Source organism: Protopterus annectens, chromosome 4.part0 (genome assembly GCF_019279795.1).
Source record: "Protopterus annectens isolate FY-2018-M chromosome 4.part0, PAN1.0, whole genome shotgun sequence".
Taxonomy (NCBI): Eukaryota; Metazoa; Chordata; order Ceratodontiformes; family Protopteridae; genus Protopterus; species Protopterus annectens.
Window position 1 is genome coordinate 630,186,989 of NC_056733.1, and position 23,044 is coordinate 630,210,032.

A 23,044-nucleotide genomic window follows, 5' to 3' on the forward strand; every position below is an offset into this window, starting at 1 on the left:
TCATTTTTTGACATTTTTATGAACATCCAGCTTCTCGTAAAAAGCATATTCTGTCCCATGCGTCCTAGAAGTAGTAATTGTATTATTTGCCCTGAAAACATCACCATAGTCTGACACACATAATGAAAACCCTTTCCTCATCATTTATAGAGACCTTACTCGTCTCAAATTTAACGTTTTAGCTGTTTACCACCTCTTATTTCTTCCTCTTCCACCTGCTCACCATCTTCATCTACTAAAATATCTGCATACTTCTGTTCATGCAATAGTGGACACACTTACTGCTGCTTACCCACTCAGTCATAGTTTTGCTAACAAAATTCCTTCTGTAATCTTTCCTTCCTAAGTTTGTTGAATTTTCTAGCTTCTAACTAGCTGCTTAACACATCTTCCTCTTAATCTTGCAAGTATTCCACATCCCATGCTTCCTTACAAGTATAATCCCCTCTCTCCAGAGGTAAACACACTTTTAAATTACTTCCTAATCTTCTTTAACTTAATCAATCTTTTTGTCATACAAACACTCATTCTTAAATGATCATCTCAAAACCTATCAAAGTAGCCTGCATTCTGCCTTTAAAATAGTTTCAAATGTAACCTTAATCATACCCACCCAGTTCTGGCCTCCTCTACCCTCTGTTCCAAACTACCCATCAAAGCCTTACATTCTGAAAACGTTTGTAGTTACCAGTGTAAACTCCATCATGTACATTTCGACAGGAGATGCCCAAAACTCAATTTTGAGTTTCTGACTTAACTCTGAAGTTTGCCATCCAACCTTCACTTATTAACCACCTATCTCTTAAAACCATTAAATTCAAAGTTAAGCCTACATTCATCATTAATTCCCTCCCAATATTACATTTTAGCTAGACATTGTACTATTCTATACAAAAGCAATGAATACAACTTTCTTAAAGCAAGAAATATCTTTATTAAGTTATCACTTATGACAAAGGCAGCCAAATATTTGTATAAATAAAAACAAAAAAAAGCAAAGCCAGCACTAAGAAAGTGTATATAAACTCCTTTATTGTGGCAACACCATAAAAATCAGACCGGTTTCGGCAACATTGCCTTCCTCAGTGATCCACTATAAAGGAGTTTATATACGCTTCGTTGGTGCTGGCTTTGATTTTTTGGAGTTCTTAGGGTTTTGGGTCTGTGCATCAATGCCTTAACATGCAGGGTGTGTCTTTGGAACCTGTAAATGAAAACAAACCATATTAACATCATTTTAGTTGCACACATTATACATAACTTATCTATCCAGTTATTCAGTCAAACATTACAGAACTGTTCAGTTTATTTTTTCTTTTAAACATCATTCCTCCTCTAAAAAGTTATTCTCAATGTGTTGTTCCCTCAATTCCCATTTTTTTCTATGTGATTTGCTCCTACCCTTTTATACAGATCCCATTTCCAGTTGTTTATCTATGTCATATTCACAACTTCTAGTATAGTTTCTTTAGACTTAGATTTCCATTTTTTAGCAATTGATTTTTTTTGTGGTAGCCCCCATAATTAGACTCTGCAAGGCCTTGCTATGCTTAGGCAATTCCAGTTCTGTATCATAACTCAAAACAGTAATTTCCTTAGATATACCAATTTGTTCACCCAGTATTTCTGATAGAATATTCTTCAGGGAATTTTTAAAGTCTACCAACTCATTACACTCCCAGAAAATATGTTCCCATTTACCTCTTTCTTTCCAGTCACACCTCCAACATTTCCTGTCTACCTGAGGAAAAAATTCTTTGAAGTCTACTTGGGGTATAAAAATACCTATGTAAACACTTCCAAGCAAAGATCTAATTCTTCTGGACTTTGTTGCTTATTTGAGAGATATACATATATCCCCCCATTGTTTCTTTGTGAAGTGCTTAATCTAGTCTCTCTTTCCAATCCTTTCTAACCTCCTCCAATTCTTATAGTTATCATGCAATGTTTTTTATGCTCTACTAATTATCCTATTTTAGCAGCAACTTCTTTTCTAGAGTCTGCTAAAAAACAGTGCTGGTCTTTCTCTAAGAATCCCCCCATTTCTTTATCATTGCCTATACTCTGACATCAATCCTTGATAGGGAAGGCAATCTCTAGCCTACAGTCCAAATAAAACTTTGGCCTGTTCCATTCTGTTACCTTTCCCTCTCTCATTATTTGCTCCAATGCCTTAGTTCCTTTGCCAGTTTTCTCTAGTAAATTCCAGCTCCCCTTGCTTTATTGTCTGTATCCCTAATTGCAGTCATCTGTAGGAGTAGAATTTCCTTTCTCCGTTCCCATGTTAGCTTAGTTCTTAAAATATTTTCTGCTTCTTTATGAATATGGTATTTTGTATGGTTAGTGTTATTCTCATTCATGATCTGCATTCACAATCAGTCTTTCCTTGTTTCTTGACCCTCCCCTGCTTTGTCATTATCCCTTTCCACTTTGAATTATAGTTTTCTGCTTGAGGTATGTTTAGGGGCCTTTCAAATCTGGTAATCCCAAACCACCTTATTCTATTGGAAGAATCAGCTTATCCCACTTGATTATTGCCGTCTTCCCATTGTAGATGAAATCCTTCAGCTTTTTATTAATTGTTGTCCACAGCTTCTCCTCTGGTTAGTAAAAATATGCTTGACCTGTGTATAAAACTAAAGGGACTTGAAGCATTGTAACTGCTTGTATCTTGCTATACATATCCATATAACAGAGCCTCCAATGTCTCTGCTTTTTTATTATCTTTTGTTTAGTCTCTTCCCACATATCCTTAGCTGCCATAACGATCTCCTTTTTAATCCAGAGACTCCTGAGTACTTCATTTTATCATGTCTCATAAATATGGATATTGCTGAACCAATTCATGTGTGGGTACATAGTTTTCAGCTATTGCCTTTGTTTTAACTTCATTAATTTTGTATCCCAAAAAGAATTGATACCGTCTCAAAATGTTCCACAATACTTGAGATGTCCTTTTCTGTTTTTTATTCAGGTATAAAATATCATCTGCAAGTAAAGCCAGCTTTTATTGACTGCCGTATTCATTGTATCCTTGAATTTCTTAGTCCTTTTTTTTCTGTGCCAGTGGTTCTAAATATAATGTAAATAACAAAGGGGAAAGAGGACACCCCTGCCTTGTTTCTCTGCTCAAACAGAAGTTATCAGAGAGGAACCCACCCACATTAATGTTAGACTCCATTTGCTCATATATCCTCCTAAACAGCCTTATGATTTTATCAGGGAATGCAAATGGTTCCATTGCCTTAACCATAAAATCCCAGATTACTCTGTTGAATGTTTTCTCTGCATTAAGACTCACCAACAACAGTGGTATTTTCTTACATTCTGCTTCTCTCTGAATCATCACTGTTGTGTTAATTTTGTCAAATGTTTGCTGCCCCTCCCCAAAACCTCATTGATCCATATCTATCAGTTTTGTCATCACCTTTGCCATTTGTATAGACATTGTAGACAGACACACTTTATAATCATGGTTTAGAGTTGAAATGAGCCTATATGAAGCTGGATCTGATGGGTCTTAACCCTCTTTAGGTACTACATCCACCACAGCTTTTTTTCCAGGATGTTGGTGCTTTTCCTCGTTTTAAGATGTTGTTAAATAAAGCCCTCCAGGTCTTTATCATTTTTTTCCCTCCTGGATTCCAAATTTCCACAGGAGTACAATTTATTCCTGGGGATTTTCCTGTAGATTGGTTATACATCACTATTTTTATCTCCTCCCCTCCTATCCAAACTGTTAGTAATTGAGCCTCATCTGCCTCTAACCTTGGCATATTTAATTCTTCCATAAACATTCCATGTGTACCCTTTCTTGATTTTCAAGTTTCTCTGCTTTATACACATTTTCATAAAATTTCCGAAGTATTTCTAGTACCGCTAGAGGATCTTTTTTTATCTTCCTTGCTATAGGCTCCTTAAGCTTGGTGACAATCCTTTCTACTTTGTTGCCTGAGTCATTGTGCAAAGAGTTTTTGTGCTGTGGAGTTCTTATTAATAAAACAAATCAGTTGCTTAACAACAGTCTTTCTAAACTCGTGTATATTGTTGAGGTAATCCCTTATTTCCTGTTTAGCATTCTGCAATTGCTCCTCCTCTTGGTCTGTGAGATTCCCCCTGTTCTGCAATACTTTAATCTGTCAGTCCCTGTAAATAATTCTCATTACTTCTTACCCATATCTCTCTTAATGTTCACCCTATTTTTATTTTAAACTTCCACTTTAATTTCACCCAACTCCCTAGTTAATTTTTTTATCTTCTATAATACCTCCCTAATAATTTCCACTACCCATTCCTTAAATTCCTATCTTTTCAACAGATAGATGGGAAAGTGACAGTGTCTCATTTTTATTTCATTACTCTCTATTTTTACTTTAGTTATTTATTGGCATGTGCTCTGAAATAGTTATTGGAAGCGTATCAAAACTTTCAAATTAAATGCACATGTTCCTGTGAAATAAAAGTTCTGTCTAGCCTAGCCCAGTTTTGTGTCTTGGGGATTACTACATAAATTCACTTCAGACCCCTACTACTGAATTCACTTCTTCCATGCCAAATATTTCATAAATTCCTTCAAAAATCTACCCTCCTTGGATATATTTTTCTGTCTGGACACCCCAGATACATCCTCACTGCTGCAAATCAAATTCCAGCCCCCACCTGTAAGCTCCATTATACCAGTTTTAGGTGGAATACAAATGCATGCCAGTGTAATCCTACTCCCTTGCCAGTAGCCCCTTAGCAAGACAAATATGCCATTATTATCTTTTTTATCTTCTTGTGTCACTATTGGAACTCCTGTTGCAATTAGTTTAAGTACTCCTTGTTTCCTTTGTCCCAGATATTCTGCTGAATAACCATCCTGAAAATCTTTATCAAGTTCACATGTTCAGTTCTTTCCAAGTGCGTCTCCTGTAACATAGCTATTTGCACTCTACATTTTTTAAAATGGTACACTATTCTTTCTTTTTTGTATTTATCTGTGAGACCATTGACATTTGATGACATTACAGAAAGCATTATTGTATTAAAAAGGTGTTATTCCTAACTTTTATGTATAACACCTTTTTGTTAAATGTATAGTTCCAGCTTTTGTGTTGTATACATTTACTGTTTGGCAGGTTGATCTTTTATATAGTTGTTTCTTGTCATATCGTTTGAGCCTATGTCACATTTAAAAAAAAAAAACTTTTTGTTTTATTGAAAGATCTCAATAAAAAAAAAAACACACATACCCCGATACCCCCTAAAACCTATTAATTTAATACTAACACTCAAAACTATATACATCAAAATATTACAGTTTTGCTCTCCTAATAGGAACAAATGTCCCAAACTGACAGTCATACACACTGACTTGAGTTAACCCTAAAAGAAGGGTTATCCATGCTAAGATGCATGGTGCAACCTGTGTGTCTACTATGTGCTTATTTATTTTGTCTTATCTTTATAGTTCTCCCAGCTTGGAAAGCCCTTGAATGCTTTCAAAGAACACTATCTATTGGCCAATTTCTCTTTTCTTTTTTTCCCAGCCAATCACTCTGCACCAGACTGCAACTAGTTTCTCTTTGTCAGATTGTTTCCATGGAAACTTGTGAACCAGACAGCCAGTTTCTCATTATCCGATTGTCTGCATGGAGACTTGAGGTCTAGATACAGAATTGCTACTAAGCATACATTCATTTGCTGGAAAAAGCCTTATAATAATCTGTACTTTTGTTCATTTGCTTGCTTTCTGTAGAAATGTGTTACTAAATCAATCTAAGGTCCTTAATCTAGTCGTTCCCCCATGCAGAATGAGAAAAAGCACATTAATTATTATTTTGTCATGCTGTTATAGCCAGACTTTTTTATGCGTTCCAGTGCTTACATTTCTTAAAACTGAACAAGAAGAAATAGAAGGGAGAAAGAAAGGGGGGAAAATAATAGCAGCACCTATTTACAATCCCTGTTACACTTAAAATAACTGAGAAAACTTTACTTTATGGCATGCAAAGAAAGTCATGCATCACAAAAATAGTACTATTAAGAAGGGGAAAAAAAGATGTCCTATTCTTATGCTGCTATATTCATAACATGACGGAGTCTGTCTCTGGCTGATCGTGCATCTGGCCAGTATACAAAAGTCTAATGCTACTGTAAGGTACGTGCGATGCCGCACATCAGCTAGTGTACGTCTGTCATAGAGACGTCTGGTATAAAGCAGACATCAGCATGTACCAACCTCAGAACTTCTCTGCTACCTACGAGATTGCCTGCTCCAGTTGTCTCCTTCCAGATAAGTTGCCAACATTAGTTGAGATGAGTATTCCATTGGGGTTTTTTCTTTACATTTTGTCTACTGTATTGTGCTGTGATTGCATGTCAGCTAGGAAGGGCAAGTGTCAATGTGGAAGGCAAATTCCACATAAGGAGTCACACGATCTCTGCTTGTTTGCTTAGGCCCAGACCAAGGCCATGTCGCCTGTGTTATCTGTAAGGCCTTTGTACTCAGCACCCTTTGTAACTGTTTAACTTCCCTGAAATTATGTCTTGAGAATCAGTGCCTTAAGCATCTTGTCTCATGCGTAATATGGAGGCGGCGTCTGGCCCATTAGATGAGCTGCAACCTAAAAAGGCCAAGAAGCCATGGCCTGATCTTCCTGCTGCTCCCTCTCTTCTAGGCATCCCTCCCAAGGCCAATGTGGGCCTGAAGGCTGTCCGAGTCTGTAGATGATCCTTTGGGTTCCGCAGAGGAAGGACCCTACCAACACATCTGCAAGGGAATGACAGGCATCCGATTTAGGTGTAGAGGGAACCATGGCTTGTAATTACTGAAGGTCTGCATAGCATCACTTAAATCATCGTGCGGGATGATGTGGCTATGAACATTGTGGAGTAAAGGCCAACATCTGGCCCATCCACCTTCCACCACATGGAAGCTCTGAAAAAGAAAAAAAGTCAACACAAAACCTGTTTCTCTGGTCCCCCAGGATCAAGCACCAGATTCTCAGGCATTCTCCCAAAGCCTGTTACTGTTTTTATGGCCCTACATCAGACTTTGGCTCCCTCTTTCTCTTCTCCTGCCTTTCCTCCCTGTACTCCCTTAAAGAGGACCCCTGAGGATATTTCTTCAGATGATGAAGACTCATCAGGAGATGAATCCTTGGCTTATTCGGCCTAAATTTTTACCCCCTAGGGTTACGCCTCACCAAGAGGAATTTAATGGTACGGATTCCCATGTGGAAGATGGCTTCTTTGGGGAAACTGTTCTGAAGATGAGAGTTCTACAAATGGGACTGTTGCCAAGTGTGTGACATAAAGAAGAGGTACTATGACCTCCTACAGATGGACTCTCCCTGTCTGTTTGCCATTCTGTCCATCCTGATGACCTTCTTAGATGCCTCTACAGCTGTTTCTAAGTGCCCTGACTCCCAGCCTCCAGCTCCCAAGTGCCCAGACAGATTTTATAAGGTGCCTGAGGGCTCTAAATTCCTTTTCAAAGCCCCCCTGCAGATCCAGCTTACCCTATCAGTCTCTGCAGACAAGGCATCCAAATTACTGTTTTCTACCTCCTTTCTTCCCTTAGATAAAGAGAGCATCATCATGGAGAGATTAGGGAAGAAAGTATATACCTCTGCGACATTAGCCTTCAGGGCAGTTAATTATCAAACTTGTATGGACAAATATTCCCTAGCACTCTTATCAGAGGCAAGAAAGCTTCTTTCTGAGCTCCCTGATTCTCCCACCAAGCCAAAGCTCTCCTGCAATCTGAATTATTCTGCCCAGGTTACAAGGAATCCCATTATATATTCCTGGCTCAGGCTTCAACCTTTGCCTGATGATGTAAAAGCTAAGATCATGGATGCCCCTCTGGACAACAAAGCCTGGCTTGAAAACATGGCTGCAGAAAACATTTAAAGCTTTACAAGAAAAGGGCAAGGAGCTGCAAAATCTAAAACATATGTTTGTCTCTCCTGTTTCCAGGTTTCAGAGGAGCTATCTCACCAAAACCGCTTTTGTCAGAAAAGCACCTAGACCACTATCTACCAAAGATAAGAAGGATTCCAGGAAACAAATCCCTTCAAAGTGTGCTGCTTCTACTCACACTCAGAAACAGCCCTTTCAGGCTAAACCATATAGTCTGTGACTACCTGCCTCCAGACCCATCAACTCCCTTGTCTCTTCGCCACTCTTTCTCTCCTTGCTTAGATTCGGGTAACTCAGGGCTCTTGGGTCCTTTCCATCGTCCAACAGGGATATTTCATGGCATGGAAAAGTCTTCCCTCCTTCAGGGGCATTCTACAACCCCCAAAAGAACAACTGGAATTCTACCCCAGGTCATATCCTGCCATCTTTCTCAAGGCAATATTCAGTCCTGCTCTCTCAATTGGGAAAAGGATTTTAGTCCAGGATGTTTTTGGTCCCCAGGAAGGATGGCCCTTGGAGGACCATTTTAGACCTTTCCCATCTAAATACCTTTCTGAAAGTTCCCACCTTCTGTATGCTAACCTTACCCACCCTTCTTCCACTCATACGTCCCCAGGCCTTTTTGGTGTCATTAAACATCAAAGATGCCTACCTTCATATCCCCGTTCACCTCCGGTTCAGGAAATTTCTTCACTTTTCTGTTGGTTCCTCACATTTTCAGTTCTGTGCTTTGACATTTGGTCTGTCTATGGCACCAAGGGTCTTCACAAAATACTTGGCTCCTGTCATAGCCTATTGCAGACTACAGGGTGTACAGAATTTTCCTTACCTAGATGACCTTCTCCTCCAGGCTCCGTCCCCAGACATCCTTCAGGAGAATATCTCCTTCAAAGTCTCTCTCCTGGAGAGTCTAGGTTTCATGATAAGCTATCAAAAGTCTACTCTGACTCCTTCCCAAGACCTCATTTTTCTTGGTTGCAGGATTCAAACAAATGTGATGCTAGCTTCCTTACCTTCAGTAAAGGTTCTATCTCTTACTTCCTATTTCCAAGACCTCTTGCCCCTTCAATCTCTGACTGCCAGGGACTTTCTATGCCTCCTGGGGTTCATGGCCTCAACAATTCCCATGCTCCCCTTAGCCAAGTTACACATGAGAAAATTCCACTGGTTCTTAAGGACAGTTTGGATGCAACATTCCCATCCTCTGGACTTTATCCCACTCCTGCCCTTTTTGAAGAGGGAGATAGACTGGTGAATACTTCAGGTTGCAAGGAATCTAGGTCTACCTTTACATCCACCTCTTCCCATTCAGGAGCTGTACATGGATGCTTAAGAGTTAGGATGGGGTGCAGCATTGGAATCCTGGAAGGTCAGAGATGTCTGGTCTCCAGTGCAAACAAAGAAGCACATCAACGTAAAGGAAATGAGGCCTTGATTTTTTCCCTCCAAATCTTCTAGCCTATGCTTTCCCTCTGGGTCCTGAGGTTGTTCAAAGGTAACATCATAGTCCTCTGGTATGTTAACAAACAGTGGGTACAAAGTCTTACCTCCTGTGCAGATTGGCTTTACAGGCCTGGGAGCTACCTCTGTGGAGTTGTGTCTCTCTTCAGGCTGTCTACATTCCCTCAACTCAGAATGTTGTGGCAAACACACTCAGCAGGTCCATGACTCAATCTCATGAATGTATGTTACACAGGGATGTGTTTCTGGACTTGGTACATCAATGGGGTGTACCCCAGATAGATCTTTTTGCCTCCTTCATGAACAGACAACTTCCCAATTTTTGTGCCAGGATCCCACATCCCTTGGCATGGAAGGTGGACGCTCTGTCTTTCTCTTGGAAGGGGATGTTTCTGTATGCATCCCCCCTTCCCACTTCTCCAAAAGGTCCTGCTAAAAGTCCAGCAGGAGCAACCAAAAATGTTACTGGTGTCCCTCTTCTCGCTAAGACAGGATTGGTTCCCACTCCTCCTGCATTTAGCCAAGAGCAATCACCACAAGTTACCCCACAGGATGGACCTTACTCACACAGGACAAGGGAACCCTAGTACATTCACAGATGTCAACTCTAAACCTGACTCTGTGGGTGATAGGGTTTTGATCCCCTTCAGATACTTTTTTTCTGAGGAAGTGCTTGAAGTTTTGCAGGAGGCCAGGAAAAACCCACAGCTAGGAAATCCTACCTTTCCAAATGGAAGAGGTTTTCCATCTGGTTTCTCAAAACGATTTATAACCACTGTTAGGACAAGACCACTGGGACATCCACTACCTGTGTGAATTGATGGAGTGGGCTGTCTTACTCTTCAGTAAAAGCCCATCTTTCTGTTATTTCTGCATGTCTACCTATGTCTTCACCTTTAGCTTTTAGGTTGGAAGTTAAACTGTTCTTAAAAGGTGTCCTTCACATCAGACCACCAAGGAAACCAGTTCCTTCTCCTCAGGATCTCAGTGGTGTCTTGGTAGAACTTACCCTGGCCCCATTTGAGCCAGCAAGTTCCTCTTCTCTACAACATTGCACCTGGAAAACTGTTCTTCTCATGGCAATTACTTCTGCCTGAAGGGTATCTGTGTTCCAAGCTCTGATGTCTACCTAATCTTCACCGTCTTCCACAGGGATAGTCTCCTTATGCACTTCCCCCTCCTTTATGCCCAAGGTGGTTAATGAGTTCTCTCTCAATCTCAGCCTTCCAACCTTTTTCACTTCTCCTCAATCCTCCATTGAGAGGATTCTGCACACTAAGATGTCCACAGGCAACTCAGATACTACTTGAACAAAACTAATCCTATCCGTAACACCTTTTTGTTTCTCATCACCCATGGGCCCTGGGTCAACCTGTTTTCAAGCAGACTATCTCCTCTTGGATTTCTAATGCTATTTCTTTCTATTATTTGGCCAATGGAAATAATCTCTCCTCTCCTGTTAGGGCACATTCCACTACAGCAGTGTCTTCCTCTGGAGCCTTCTTTTAAAGGCTTGGACACCTGCTGTATCCTGGAGAAAGCTACCTGGTCTTCTGTTAATACCTTCCCTAAACACTATAAACTGGATGTCATCTCCAGGTCCAGGGCTGGTTTTGCCAGAGCTTTTCTGCATGGGTTTGTGGAAATTGTTTCTGCTACGCCGCCCAATCCTTCCTCTGCATGAGCTTTGGCACTATTCCCTCATGTTATGAATACTGCAGCATGTGAATAGAAGGACATAGAATAGTTGTGTAAAATCGTACCATAACCATAGATGTTCTTCTCTTCCATTTATTTATTGTGTTTATTTTACATTTGTTTACCGGGAAAGTCCGACTGGACATAGGTCCTTTTTCAGCGGAGGCCTGGGGAGAAAACTCCTAATACAGGTGAAAATGATACATCCGTAAATTTTGTTTACATCAATAATTTTAAAATAGATGATAACAGTATACAGTAGCTTGATAGTCATTAACAATGTAGTAGCTAGATAGTCATTAACAATGTAACAAATGCAACAGTTAAATACACTTTCATAAGGTAGCAAAAAAAATTCTGAAAAAAATTATTTGCTGCAATATTACTCCACCCCACCCTGGCCACTGGTGGCATGTTTTCCTCATCTAAAATCAGGCAAGTGCTTTTGTGGCATTCAGTTCTGAGATTGGTACATGTGGAGGTGTGCTTAATACCTGACGTGTCTTTATGACCATATGCTAGTTGATGTGCGGCATCACAAGTACCTTAAAGTAGCATTAGACTTTTGTATACTAGCCAGATGTACAAGTCAGCAAGAGGCAGACCCCCTCATGTTAGGAATACTGCAGAATATAGAAGAGAAGGACAGCTATGGTTATGGTAAGATTTTACACAAGTAGTATTCTTCTGAACTTGCAGTTAACTTTCTCCCTCCCCAAAGCATTTTTCTGAACATTAATGACATGGAGTAGGGCATATATTTTAGAGTCCCCACAAGTTCAGCAAATTTTGAAAAAGTCCAATTTTTCCAGAATTTCTTGTTCTGTCATATTTTTCTAATGTAATTATTGCATTGTAATCCAACATTGTTACTGGTTGTATTACTGTTCATCTCCATCTCCCATATACTCGCTCTGCTTCATTTCCAATGTGCTCTCGATTCTTCTAGTCAACTCTCGTGGTCCCTCCCTTCTCTCCAACATTTTCTGTTGGAAAAGGTTTTACAGGTACAATCTCTGTGTGGTCTTTATTAACAGAAGAACAGGAAGCAGAATCTCCATCTGTTTCACAGCTCACTTTTTGTTAGGCAGACTTTTGTTTTTCCTCCTTAGCATGTACTTCATTAAAACATGGTTTGACCCTGCAGGGAAGAATACCATGAAGACAGGTGGGTACAGGAGTTTGAATCTCCCACCTGCATCTCAACATTCCATGAATAGTGGAATGAATTTACTCCTCTTCTGCCTGGTGTACAGTCAGTAATCATTCTCCACAAACACTCTGCTGTCTCCCACTTTTAGTATTTTGTCCTCCTTCCACAGTTTTTTCAGAATCAACTCCTTCTGCTGATATGATTGCATCTTTATTGTTAAAGGTTTATGTTGCTTTCTCATAGCCAGGTTTGGAACATAAACACATTGTGTCCTTTGAACTAGCAACTACTGCGTGGAATACCAGTCCAGTTGCTTCGTGTTCCGTCCTCTATTACTTTTTGAAACATCTCTTCCTGAGGGGTCTCGTATTCAGCCAAATTTTTCTTCATTTCACTGTCTGATTTTTTCAGCTTTATCACCTCATCTTGAATATCTGTTTAAAGCTACTTCCATTTTTCCAGCCTTTGGTTGTTTGTGTTGATGTAGTCCGTCAGTGTTTTGTTTATTTTAACCAGGTCTTTTTGCAGATGTCTTATATCTTCCTGTAGGTTACTGGAAGTCATGTCTGAAGGTTGCATTGCTTTTTGCTGAACAGAGAACTTTTCCCAGTCACTGTTTCTTCCTCACTTTTTGTAGCTTTTTTTTTTTTTTTGGTGGTGGTGGTGGTCTGTATTTTTTTTCCTGGCATCCATGCAGTACACTTACTAGCCAGCTACTGAAATTTACCCATAAACACAAATGTCTACTGGCCTTTTCTGTTGAGTTTCTGTTTTCACACCACGAGAGCTAGAGTTAAGCTGTTAATCGATGTGCAGCCATCGTGGAATTCCCCATAATCATACTGATGTGATTTTCCCTGTTGTTGTTGTTTTTCTTGAGGTGCCTGTGGGGTCTTGGGTTATGAAGGTTGGTGTTATTAGGAAAGCTCAGATACATGGTTTTGCTGAAAATTGGGTTTAGTATTCCTTTTATGAGTTTTGAGCTGTATCCTCTGGCAAGAAAGTCCTTTACTAAGTCTGTGATGTTCCTGGCTAAAGTCGGCCAGGCTTCTTTTTTACTTTGACCAAATCTAACCAGCTAGAAAATTCTCTGTCAAGTAGCTTTGCTCCCTAGCACCCAGACAAGAAGAATACCTTTGCTTCACCACGGAGTCCAACGTGGCACTGCTAACTAGAACTGCGCAAAAGAAAAGGGTTCTGCAGTGATGCTTCTAATTCGAGGTGTGACTGGCCCCCATGGCCTTTACGTGTAACTGTAGGATGTTCATCGTGTTACCCTGCTGCAGTCATCACACTTGGGTTATCCTGCCATCAGGCGGTCCCGCAGTCGGCACGAATTTCAAAGTCTTGGTCCGGCATCAGTTGCTGTCGCTTCTTCCCTGACGTCAGAGCGCCAGGGGTATATCAGAGGCATCCGACACCATTTTCTTCAGTCTTTCTTGCCGCGCGGTGCCCGAAGTAGAAGCTGTTTGCAAGTGCCGGTCGGCCGACACCTGAGATTTTCGAATTGAGTTTCAGTCCGAAGTCTTCAAAGCTAAGTACCCCATTGGGGAACCTTTTCTTGCCTCAGTCTGATGTCAGAAGAAGTTAACAATTGCATTTCTTGTGGGAAGCAAATACCTCATAAGGACTTTAATTCTTTTTGTATACCTTGCCTAGGCCCAGACCACGACATCACTGATTGTCGGTTTTGTGCTAGGTTCAATAAGCGGACTATAAAGCGTCGCTTTGATGTCGCACGACACTACTTCGGTAGAAAATTTAATTACACTATGCCGTTGGAGCAACCGACTACCGGCGTGCATAAAAAACGCAAGGATAAGGACTGGCATCCTAGATCCAAGCCAGACTCCGAGGCCTCGGCTGGCCCGGTCGCCGGTTCTCCGGTTTTCAGTGAGTCGCCTACGCAGCCCCTCGCTACCACTGAATTGGATCCCCAGACCGCATCGGATCCCCCAGCAGAGATTTCTAGGCCGATGCAGCCATTTTCCTTAGGCCCTACCGACGACATTGCAGTAGGGGAAGCCAGTGCTGCAGAAACACCTTCGGTTTCTGAAGGTGTCTTCAGACAGACTACCCTCACCATAAAATCTTATGCTAAGCTTAAGACTCCTCTAAAGCCAAAAAAGCCTACACTTCAGTCTCCAGGTCAAGGCCCTATGCCTAAGAAACAGATGCTTAAAATGGCTGAAGATTTGATTTCTTTGATCAGGGGTTCCCAACCCCCCCCGACAAAAGGCCTAGACAAGAGGAGGATTATGCCTCCTCTGATCAGGTGTCTGTTTCCTCAGGCTCCTCTGAGGAACAGGATTACTCCTTTCCCCCTTATGAAGATTCTGATGCTGAAGACTCCATTCCCTCAGCTTCTCCCCCTGAAGACTACTCCTTTGGGGAAACCTTACACACCATGAGTGAACATTTCCACTGGGAAGGTCAGGACTACTCTGACTCAAAGAAAAGGCTCCGAGAGTTTCTTTTACTCCCCCAGCACAGACCACTTGCTATCCCCCCAGTTTTGGACATAGTGGATGATGTCTTCTTAGAATCTAGTCTAAATCCAGATTCTCTGCCTCCTGCTCCAGCCAAACCAGATAGATACTATAGAGTGCCTGACTCCCACAAATTCCTTTACAAAAGCCCTGCTGCTGATCCAGAGACAATCTCCTAGGGTCCCAAAGGGGCTAAGGCTTCTATGGCTAAAATTCCTGTACCCTCAGAAAGGGACTCCAGAGCACTAGATAGGTGGGGGAAGAAGGTTTACACCTCAACTACTCTAGCTATGAGAGCACTAAATTGTCAATTTCACATGCTTAAATGCCAGCAATTTCTAATGTCTCAAATAAAACAAAAGATGGGCACGCACCCTCAACAGTCTGAATTCAAGAAAATGCAAGATCTGCTGCATGCAGCTGAACAGGTGGGCAAACATACTTTACACTGTGGTTTTGATGCCTTGGAAGCTTCCTCTAGAGCAGCTGTTACTGGGTCTGTTATACGTAGGCATGCTTGGTTAAAGGAACAATCTCTGCCTGATCATGTTAAAGCAAAGTTACTGGATGCACCCTTACAGCAGGATGTTTTATTTGGGGTTAAAGCAGAGGAGGTCTTAAAGAAAATGGAGGATAAGGCAAAATTTATGCAAATGGTCAAAGATTTGTTACAGGTACAGCCCCCACGCTTCAGCAGAAATTGGGCAACAAAAAATTGGTCCTTTCCAGCTTCTGACAGACCACAGAGGGGTAAATACAGGCGCCCAAGGGGCAGAGGACAGGCACAAATCCCTTACAAACCTCGCCAATGGGGCACTACAACACAGAAGGGAGGAGAAGACAGGTCCCAAACCACTAGAAGGCAAACACAATGACTCAAACCTCAAACTGCCAAGCAAAACCCCTTTGGCAGCTCCCTTGGGAGGAAAATTAGCACATTTTGCAGACAACTAGCACATCGTCACAAAGGGCAAATGGGTCCTAGACATAATCTCACATGGATACAGGTTCCATTTCCACACCTTGCCAAGGATAAAAGGAATGCTAAACCTGCCACAAAATCAATGGGCAGAGGCACAAAAACAAATTACAGCTCTCATGGACATGAGAGCCATTCAACTGGTACCTACACAGGAGCAAGGCCAAGGATTTTACTCAAGGCTCTTTCTAGTCCCCAGAAAGGACAATGCTTGGAGACCCATTCTGGACCTTTCAATCTTAAACACCTTCTTGCAAGTACCCAAATTCAAGATGCTAACACTACAGCAGCTTCTTCCCATGTTGGGCAAGAAAGCTTGGCTAGTAACGTTGGACCTCAAGGAGGCATACCTGCATGTCCCTATCAGACAAAATTGCAGAAGATACCTCCGTTTCATTGCAGGTTCAACCCATTACCAATTCTCTGCACTGCCCTTTGGCTTATCTACTGCGCCCAGGGTCTTCAGAAAATGCCTGGCACCAGTAATTGCATACTGCAGACAGAGAGGAATTCAAATATACCCATACCTGGACGACTGTCTCATCCAAGCAGAAAGCAAGGACATTCTCTTACAACACCTGGTTTTTGTAAGACATCTTCTAAGTTGCCTAGGGTACACCGTAAATGAAAATAAATCAAAACTAGTGCCCTCACAAATTGACATTCCTGGGTGCCAGCTTGAATACAACGGCCCAGATGGCTTATCTGACGATAGACAAACAACTACAATTAACTCAATACTTCAGAACAATGGCAACAAAGACCCAACTCCCTGCAAGAAAAATTCTGCAGGCCTTGGGCTTCATGGCATCTTGCATACTATTAATACCATTTGCAAAACTGCATATGAGGAAATTACAATGGTACCTAAAAAGCGTATGGACTCAACACAGCCACAGCTTGGAAACAATAATAAATCTCATTTCCTGCCTTCAACGGGAGTTTCTATGGTGGTCACATGCTTGTCACCTAAACAAGGGTCAGCCTTTCACCCTACCCCCAGCCAGGCAAACTATGACAACAGATGCATCGGACTATGCCTGGGGGGCACACATGGCAGGACGGTGCATTCAAGGCTCATGGACAGCAGATCAAAGGAATCTGCACATCAATCAAAAAGAAATGCTAGCTGTACAAAATGCTCTGACAGCCTTCAAGGACCTCTTGCATCCAGGACAGCTTATCATAAGGACAGACAACACCACAGTAATGTGGTACATAAACAAACAAGGGGGTACACACTCCTACCCTCTATGCAGGCAAGCAATGACCTTGTGTAACACAGCACTGGCTTACCAAGTTCAATTGCAAGCTCAATTCCTGCCAGGAAAAAAGAGCACATTGGCAGACGACCTAAGCAGAAACATCATGGATCCCCACGAGTGGAAACTGGATCCACAAGTATTCGCAATGATAACTCAAAAATGGGGGCTCCCAGACATAGACCTGTTTGCCAGCCCTCAAAACTATCAGCTAACAAAGTTTTGCACAAGGACTTTTCACCATCAAGCTTGGAAAGTGGACGCACTCTCATTCAGTTGGAAGATGCTAACAGTATATGCCTTTCCTCCACTACCCCTTCTCACAAAGGTGCTACTGAAAGTCAGGATGGAGAGACCCAGAAGACTGGCCACGCCAGCACTGGTACCCACTATTAAGGAATATGGCCCAGGGCCCACCATGGATTCTACCACAAATTACCCACCTGCTCACACAGCAAGACAATCAGATTCTACACAGCCAGCTCAAAATCTTAAAAATGGCTGCATGGCAAATCACCTAAGCAACCAGCCAGCTCCTCTCTCACAAGCTGTTATGGAAGTTATTCTGGAGGCCAGAAGACCCAACACCAGGAAAGCCTACTCAGACAAATGGAAAAGGTTTTGCGCCTGGAACCAAGCTAAAGGCCAAAATACCCTTCAACCTGACATATCTCAGATTCTGCAGTATCTAACTGAGATGTTACACAAAGGGCTTTCTTTTTCATCTATTAAAATCCACTCCTCAGCCATTTCTGCTCACTACAACACGGATCCTCCCTTATTTTCACATCCACTTTTAAGACAGTTTCTCAGAGGGGCCAAGAACATTAGGCCTCCCAGGAGAGCACCAACACCTACTTGGGACCTCAACTTTGTTCTGGAAAAACTCACGCTACCTCCTTTTATATCATGGAAGACTGCCCTGCTGCTAGCAATCACTTCAGCTAGAAGAGTTTCAGAACTTCAGGCACTAATGGCAGTAGAGCCTTTCCTCATTTTTCATCAAGACATCGTTTCTCTATGAACTAACCCCTCCTTTATGCCTAAGGTGGTATCCAGTGTGGCTCTAAATCAAACCATCCATTTACCCACCTTCTTTCCAAATCCACAGAATAAAGGAGAAAGACTCCTGCATTCCTTGGACATTCACAGGCAGCTACGTTACTACTTGGATAAAACTAAGGTTTTTAGAAAATCTGACCAGCTTTTTGTACCCTATGCTACAGCATCACAAGGAAAGGCTATCTCAAAACAAACCATTTCCAAATGGATAGGACATTGCATACATTTTTGCTACACCCACCATGGAAAACCAGTTCCTGCTACCATAAGGCCCCACTCTACCAGGGCAGCAGCTACATCTACAGCCTTCCTCAGGGGGGTGCCAACCAAGGATATTCTGGAAGCTGCAACTTGGAGTTCAGTGCACACCTTTACTAAACATTACCACTTTACTGTAAGACTAGAGCTGGCTTCACCACTGCAGTTTTGCAGGGCCTTCTAGCCTCCTCTAACCCTGTTTGACTCCACCGCCCATCCTTAGCTTTGGGATTCTACCCAAGTGTGATGACTGCAGCAGGGTAACATGATGAACATAGTACAGTTTTGTACCTACCATAAATGTAGATGTTCGGGTGTATACCCTGCTGCAGTCCAGGTTGCCCTCCCTCCATCCCCTCTAAACTAGCTGAACTCATCTCTACCACTCTATTCTATACTACCTCTGTGGTGTATTTGCTTGTGTCTGAGGGTTTTGTTTTATTTTTCCCATATAGTTATATGTATATGTAAATATATATCTTTTGCCTACCTAAAACTGAAAACTGAAGAAAATGGCTTCGGATGCCTCTGATATACCCCTGGCACTTCTGACGTCAGGGAAGAAGCGACAGCAACCCACGCAGGACCAAGACTTTGGAATTTGTGCCGACTGCGGGACCGCCTGACGGCAGGATAACCCAAGTGTGATGACTGCAGCAGGGTATACACTCGAACATCTACATTTATGGTAGGTACAAAACTGTACTATTTTTAGCTTTAGTTTTTGATTACCTCCTCTGCCCATAAACAATAATGTTGCCAGCACATTAGTTATTAACATCCTTCTCATCCTTATGAGAGCACACTGTTTTGGCTTAGCATTATGGATGCTGGGTAAGGCCGCGGTGGTGCAGCGGTCAGCATTGTTGCCTCACAGCAAGAGGTTCTCCGGTTTGATTCTCAGCTGGAGCACCTCCTGTGTGGAGTCTGCATGTTCTCCCTGCCCGTTGAGTGATGTTTAAAGACATGCCGGTAGATGCGTGTGTGAATGGGTGTGGTTGGACGTCAGGCTGGCACATCGGTACCGTAAAAATCTACTGCCAGTCATAAGCGGATCGGCATTCCACTGTGGCGACCCCTAACCGGGAAAAGCCGAAAGACATTACTATTGTGGATGCTGGGTAGTGCTTCAAGAGTCTGTGTGTGTGTGTGTGTGTGTGTGTGTGTGTGTGTGTGTGTGTGTGTGTGTGTGTGTGTGTGTGTGTGTGTGTGTTAGAGCATGAATGTGGGTTTCCATGACTGTGATCAAATGTGTGTGTGTGTGTGTGTGGGGGGGGGGGTCTTGTTTCTTGATGAGTGAATGGGAGTGGGTATCTGAATATGTATGTATTTGTGTGAGTGGGGGAGATGCTGTTGACCATGCAATGCATGTGCTGCTAGGGCGAACACTACTGCTATCAGGCCTGACAATGAAAGTGTTAGTGTGCAATTCAGAGACATGCAAATGAACCAAGAATGAGATCTTTCTCATTGTGGCCCTAGCTGTCTCTGAATCACATTTCCTCACCATCACAGAAATTGAGATAACTACTGTAGGCAATTTCCATGAGCACTCAGCAATTTTCTGAATTGCAAGGAATGTTTTCTTATTTACATTTGAACTACTTGCTCCATACTACTTACATTGCATAATTTCTGTATCCATTTCCTGTGCTGTTGAAAGCTTCCATCTTAGGCATTGTACGTAGTCCCTTTTAGATCAGTACTCCAGTCAATCAGGTAAGTTGTTATATTAGCTGTAGTTCAGCATAATATGTTTGGTAGTATGAAATTGCAGTGTTAAGAGAGTATGAAAAGCCTAAACTTTATTATGCCTGACATGTATTGATTTTATTCTATTGCAGAAAGTGGTGACTGCTTTGGACAGGACCTGGCACCCAGAGCATTTCTTCTGTGCTCAATGTGGAGCATTCTTCGGGCCAGAAGGTATGCAGGAAAAGTAAAGCTGATTTAGTTTCTGTAGACAAGTCAAGTTACCCTGCTGTCAAACAGTTTAAATTTTCACTGTACCATGAAATCCTGTTCATTGTGAGTTTGTAGTAAATGGTTGTCTTGTGGAGCTGGATTACATCTCAACTGCAGCACTGCTTTGTGCCACATGCGATGGAATTTTGGGACAAACATGTTCGGTATGTGAGGAAGTAGTTAACATTGAGAGACCTGATGTACTCACTAGGATGTAATGTATTCACAGACCCATGGAGTGTTCTTTGGTAGTGTAGGACCACAGCTGTAGGAGGGTACTTTCAAGGTTAATATAATGTCAGAATGTGGGATACAGTCAGAAGTTGTATAGCATTGTAACAGTAGGATACAGCCAGGGGTAGTATGTGGTCAGAGCTTTGGGGAAACTCATGGGTAGTGTAGGGTTGCAGCTGTGGGGGGTACCAACAGGGTTAATGTATGATCAGAGCTTTCAAGTACAATCAGGTGTAATGTAGGGTCAGATCTTTAGGATACCTTTAGGGGTAACATAGGGTACCATCATGTGTAATATGGTCAGAGCTGTGGGTTTAGTCAGGAATTGTGTAAGGTCAAAGCTTTGGAATATTGTCAGGTGTGGTGTATGGTCAGAACATATCCGGTATAATTAGGAATAGTATAGGGTCATGGCTATAGTTTGCAGTCAGGAATAGATTAGGGAAGGAGGTGTGGGATACAAACATATGTAGGATCAGAGCTTTGTATTATTGCCAGGTGCTATATAAGGTCAGAGCTATGGGGTACAGTGAGGGATATTGCAGCGCTATGACTATGGGGTGCAATCAGGAATACTGTAGGGATAGATGTTTGGGGTAGAAACAGGAATAGTGTAGGTCAGAGAGCAGTCTGGTATAGTGTCCAAGGTTTTGAATCAGAGCTGTAAAGTACATTCAGAGGTAGTGTAGAGTCAGAGCTGTGCAGTACAAGTCAGGAGTGGTATAGAGTCCACTATGGGGCATAGTCAGCATTAATGTAAAGCTAGAACTGGTGGGTTTATAATCAAAGTTACAGCTTTGGGTTATAGTCTGGTGTCATAGCTGTAGGGATACCTTTAGGAGCATAGTAGGTTAGTCCTGTGGAATGTAGTCGGGTGTAGCATAAGGTGAGATCTTAAAGGTATGGTGGTGATAGGATTTAGTGTGGGTTCAGAGTTGCTGTGATAAAATCAAGTGTACAGTGAGCTGTTACCGTAAGGTTAGAGCTGTGGGTTGCACTTGGCACTGTGGGTTGCACTTGGCTGTAGTGTGGCGTTAGAACTTTGAGGTACTACAAGGGTATGGTAGGCTTATAGTTGGGGTTAATGTAAGGTTTAATGTAGAGTCAGAACAATATTCTTAACTGTACCTCACAGCTCAGACCCTACACTAGGTCTAACGGTAACCAGAGGAGTCTGGGAAGGTCAGAGTTGTGGGGAACAGTCAAGGGAAGTGTAGGACTATAACCCAAAGCTGTACCATCAGGAGTATAGTAGAGTTAGAGGTGTGGGGTATAGTCATTTGTAGTGTGCGGTCAGTCTCTCCATAGCTGCCGCCATAACGTGGGTTCAGAGCTGTGAGATACATAATGAGTGGTAGTTTGCATTCAGGGCTGTATAGTGTACAATTTCAGTGGTCTGAGTTCTGTGTTGGGGATGTAGGCATTTAGGGTGTAGTATAGGTTCTGCTTGTCAACAGGGTAAAGTGAGGTACCGTAGCCTCTGTTATGGAGTACAGTGAATATAAGTGTGCAGTTAGAGCTGTATTTAATACAGTCAAGGGCAATGTGAGTTTATTATACTTTGGTATAGTGAAGTGTATTACACAATCTGAACTGTGTGTTAGAGTCAGGGATAGTGTAGGGCCTAGTCTATGGGAAGCAATAAGTCAGAGCATAAGGTCCGAGTTATGGGATACAGTCAGTGGTTGTCTAGGATGAAAGATGATGAGTACAGCCAGGAATAAGGGTAGGGTAAGAAATGTGGTATGTAGTTTAGGCTATTGTAGGATCAGAACTGTGGGATACATTCAGCAATTGTTTATGGTTAGAGTTAGGGGTTACAGTCAGGAATAGTGTAAGGTCTGCTGTGGAGTAAAATCAGGCACAGTAAGATCAAAGCTGTGTACAGCCATGATCTTTGTAAGGTTACAGGTGGGCTGTACAGTAAGTGTCTAGTATGTAGTCAGTCATGTGATGTACAGTCGTGGTAAACTGAATTCACTGCTGTGGTATATAGTCATTCTGATGTATTATTGACTGTGGCTATGGGATATAGCATTTGAGAGATTAGAATCAGAGGTGTGAGTTACAGTCAATGCTAATGGAAGGATAGTGCTGAGGGTAACAGTAAGGGGTAGTTTAAGGTCACACTTGTGGTATATAGTTTGGGAGAATGCAGGATCAGAGCTGTGGTGTACAGCCAGGTGTATTATTGGGTCAGAAATGGGTGGTGCAGTAGGGGGTAGTGTAGATTCAGATCTGAGCGGTACAGACAGGTACAGTTTAGAGATAGAGGTGCGTGGTGTCCATTCAGGTGTAGCGTATTCCCAGACCCTGTGGTTACAATTAGTCCTAGTCTAGGGTCAAAGCTGTGGGGTATAGTCAAGAATATTGCAGGGATAAAGGTGTGGGGTACAATAAAGTGTACTGTAGCATCAGAGATGTAGCCAGAGTTTGGGGAATGGTATAGGGATAGAGTTATGCACTACAGTCAGGGGTCCTGCGGGGTCAGAGCTCCGAGGTATAATCAGGGATAGTATAAGGACAGAGGTGAGGGGTGCAGTCAGTGATAATGTTGGGTCTCAGAGCTTTGTGG

At 42.2% G+C, this 23,044-nt stretch overlaps 1 protein-coding gene across 3 annotated transcripts in view; it reads left to right on the forward strand.

Annotated features, from left to right (window-relative positions):
- The window catches only part of PXN (paxillin), a 1,651,517-nt gene that overhangs the window by 1,472,848 nt on the left and 155,625 nt on the right, over positions 1-23,044 (forward strand). For all 3 annotated transcript variants that reach the window (XM_044068586.1, XM_044068585.1, XM_044068584.1), the window contains exon 9: positions 20,115-20,196. In XM_044068586.1, coding sequence (XP_043924521.1) covers positions 20,115-20,196 — 82 coding nt within the window. The remainder of the gene's footprint in view (positions 1-20,114; positions 20,197-23,044) is intronic.